At 36.6% G+C, this 3,596-nt stretch overlaps 1 protein-coding gene across 1 annotated transcript; it reads right to left on the bottom strand.

Annotated features, from left to right (window-relative positions):
* Positions 1-460: 460 nt before the first annotated feature.
* On the bottom strand, positions 461-2,068 carry LOC120087856 (peroxidase 39-like). Its single transcript, XM_039044813.1, has 4 exons — positions 1,768-2,068; positions 1,474-1,665; positions 1,149-1,311; positions 461-1,061 (listed from the first exon to the last, which is right to left on the bottom strand). The coding sequence occupies exons 1-4, from the start codon at positions 1,984-1,986 to the stop codon at positions 649-651; spliced, it is 987 nt and encodes a 328-aa protein (XP_038900741.1). The 5' UTR covers positions 1,987-2,068; the 3' UTR covers positions 461-648.
* Positions 2,069-3,596: the final 1,528 nt, after the last annotated feature.

The raw sequence follows: 3,596 nt of genomic DNA, 5'->3' as shown, positions 1-3,596 counted from the left end.
TTAGTTTTCAAAATTTGACTTGGTTTTTTAATCATTGATAGAAAGTAGATAAATTTGGACGTGAAAGTAATGTTTATAAGCTTAATTTTAAAAAAAAACAAAGAAGATAAAACAAAATGATTAACAAACGAAGGCCAAATATTTTGAAAACTTGACTAGAAGTTTTTGGTTTTTGGGTTAATTCCAACCATTTTATCTCTTTTTTTTTTCCTTTTCTTTAGAATATTAAAATTAAACAGTAGGTATGAAATTTGAATTTGCAGAACATTAATAATAGGTGAATTGATTTATAAAAAACTTATTTCTATTTTTGCATATAGTTGTTTTGGTAAATTTAAAGATGGATGGTGATAGGAGTAGAAAGAAATTAAAACAGCCAGAAATCATCCATCTCCAACTAGAGGAAAGGACAATGTCCAACAACAACGAATAATGAAATTTGTTGTCTTCCAAAGATAAATTATTCAAATCAGAATCTTATTAACCTTACAAAACAGAGAAAGAACATTACAATGGAATTCCAATTATTAAAGCCCACAAATGTCCCCAAACAAAAAGGAAAGATTTCCCACTAAGCACATTCAAGAACACAAAAGCAAAAGATTTCACACACACACACACACATTTCCAAGTTATGACAAGAACCAATCAACTATTCACCACTCCGCATCTCCTTCTGATTTCACCTTCAGTTCCAGTCTTCACTTTAATCCGACCCATTTTCTCCATGGATGCAGCAAATTCAGCGAAGAATTCTTCAATGGGTCCTTGTACGAGTTTCCTAACTAGACCCAATGTTCTTGCGTCTGTAGTGAGAGCAGCATCGGATTCGAAAAGTCCTCTCCTTTTTAGTAGAAGAGAATAGTAGCTAAGGTCAAAAGTGTTGCGACTTCCTGGGTCCATTTCCACTTTGTTGTTGGCGGTCGGAGTTTTGCATTTGTTGGCCTTCAGATTAGCGGCGTATCTTGGGTCTAGAGAGGGATCTTGGTCTCCGACGCCGGTGAAATTGTAGAGTCTGTTTCTGAATGATGAGCAATGTGCTATGCCGATTGTGTGAGCGCCTGAAGTCATAATTGCATGCAAGGTGTTTGAGAAATGTACTGAGTGAAGTATTAGTGTTTAGTGGAGTTAGTTTTATTAAACTTTACCAGATAGTAACACCAAGTCTTTTAGATCAAGTCCTTGGTTTGCGAAAAGTCTTTGTAGTGTGGAAAAGTTTCCAAATGGAGGAGGAATGTCGTTCTGGGCTTCTGATGATATTGAGATCACTCCATCCCTTCGGCCAGTTGGAACTTCCCAGTATGGACCTCCCTGCACATTTGAAATGAACACATTCATCATACACGGAAAATGGGTTGTTTGTCTTTTTCATCTTTGGACAAGAAAACCAAAACAAAAAAAAAAAAAGAGTAAAAACAACCTCGAACACTGAAAAAGTTAAAAGGGCATTCGATCGGTTGTGTGGATTCTTACCGTGGCTACAATGGTATCTCTTGCAACCAAGGAAAGAACATCTGCGCAAGAGACCACTCCAGGGCATTCAGCTTCAAGTAAGCTTTTGACTCTATCAATGAAGTCAAAGCCTCTGAGTGTTTGATTTGGTGGAGAATCCTTCTCGGCTTGGTTATTTGAGGTGGAGTTTATAAGCACAGATCCATCACAACCCTGTTCAGCAACACATCAAACAGAGAGAAGTAATGTCAGTTGCATAAAGGAGTTTCAAGGATTGGGGATTCTCATAAAGATGGAAACAAAAAGAAACATTACCCTGACAAAGCAATCATGGAAGTGCATTCTAATGAAAGTTGCTGCCAGTGAAGGGGCATTGTGGATATGCTGGTGAACGAAATCTAGCACTATCTTCTCAGCGTTTGGGCAGCTTTTGGCATAGAAACCAAGCTGTAACTGAGCTTGAGTGGAGCCTATCAGGCTTAGAAGACCAACTATAGTGGCCAAGACCAAAGAAGTAAGCCTCCCCATTCTCATTCTCTAAATTTACTTCTGTTATGTATGTCTTCAAACTGTTTGGAGGAAACAAGTTTTGTGCTTGACATTCCATCACAGAGTGAAGAGGCTTATATATCCTAACAGAACAAGAAAGACAAGGAGCAAGATGTTGGAATAGGTCCATAATACATTAAAAATATTCTCTAGGTGAAGCTTTACAGTAATCTGTATTTTAATCCGGCATATTCTATTATAGGCTAAGTATTATAGACCTGATTAGTTAGCCACGTTCCTTGTAGGACAACAGGAACAAGCTCTACAGATTGAGCCACTGTTCAACGGTAGAATGTGCTCACAGCAAAGAATCAGAATTCATTTTCTCCTTTTCTTACCGCAATGGCTTTCTTTATTCAGAATATAATTGTTTACAGAAAAGCAGTAGTTAGCTATGAATGATTATCTTTAAATCATGGATTTTTGGCCCACCTTGAAAGATTTCAGTACACATACGACAAAAGCCAGCCTACATGATAGGGCATGCCATGAAAATCATAGATACATTCACCAATCACCGTGCATTTTCTTCGTTGAAATTTATGTTTACCCATGTTTGAAGAAATCATGAGGAGAAAGAGAAAATAACTTCTCCTGAATTTGAGGGACTGTAGTAAAAATTTTCGCTTAAAACTAACCGACTATGTTACTTAAACTGTAAAGTTTGCATTATAGTCCAATTTGACTGTTTCAAATCTAATTGATGCTTTTTTTTATAATTGATGGTGGGTTTGGTTGGATGCAGGCGTCACTAAAGTTTGCAGCCCCAACTATAAACAATGCGTAAAAGTACCAACCGACTTGATAGGCTTACCTGCTCTGGGAACAAAGCACGTTATGGGGCTATTTTCAATCAATAATTGTGTTCTTGCATGGCAGCCAGACATGAGAGCCGCCTTACAAAAGATCCAAGGAAAGAGAGAGAGAAAAATGGTTTCATTATTACCAGAGTTGGTTCTAAATGGTCAAGAGCTTGGGTGGCACATGCATGGCCAGGAGGCAATTAACTAGTAAAAACAGCAGCCTCAAAGATTCCTAGTTCTGAATTTTGAAGCAGCAGAGCCAAACTTAGGGCCAAAGCATGTGCTTTGAGGAGAAGGTAAAAAAAACTCAGTAATAATTACTTTGTGTAAGAACTCGAGAAATGCTTTCTTTGATTAAGGAAATGATGGTCCCAGAAATAGGATATATAAAGAAAAGAAAAGCTTCTAGGCAAGTTGATTAGAGTAGATTAGGTTTAGAAATTATATTACTGCAGTTCCAAACCTTGAAGCCTCGCTGATCTAAATGGAATTTCTTGCACTGAGATGCAGAATTTGGTATAATTGAATTCTTTTCCTTCAAATGATGATTTGCCTCACACTTAAAATATGTTATTAGATTAGCTACTAAGATTATGCTAATGGACTATGACATATAATGAAATATATTCATACGATTCTCCATTATATTAGACATAACATGTATTTTATGAGAAAATTATGCTATATAGGACATTGTCTCTTATATGCACATAAAGTAAGTATGCTCTATTCAGACATAGAGTGATAAGTTCAAATCTTTTAATGTCATTCCCTTTTCGATTGATTAATACA

This window comes from Benincasa hispida, chromosome 10 (genome assembly GCF_009727055.1).
Source record: "Benincasa hispida cultivar B227 chromosome 10, ASM972705v1, whole genome shotgun sequence".
Taxonomy (NCBI): domain Eukaryota; kingdom Viridiplantae; phylum Streptophyta; class Magnoliopsida; order Cucurbitales; family Cucurbitaceae; genus Benincasa; species Benincasa hispida.
Note: the sequence above shows the minus strand (reverse complement) of the source record. Positions and strands in the feature narration are given on the sequence as shown.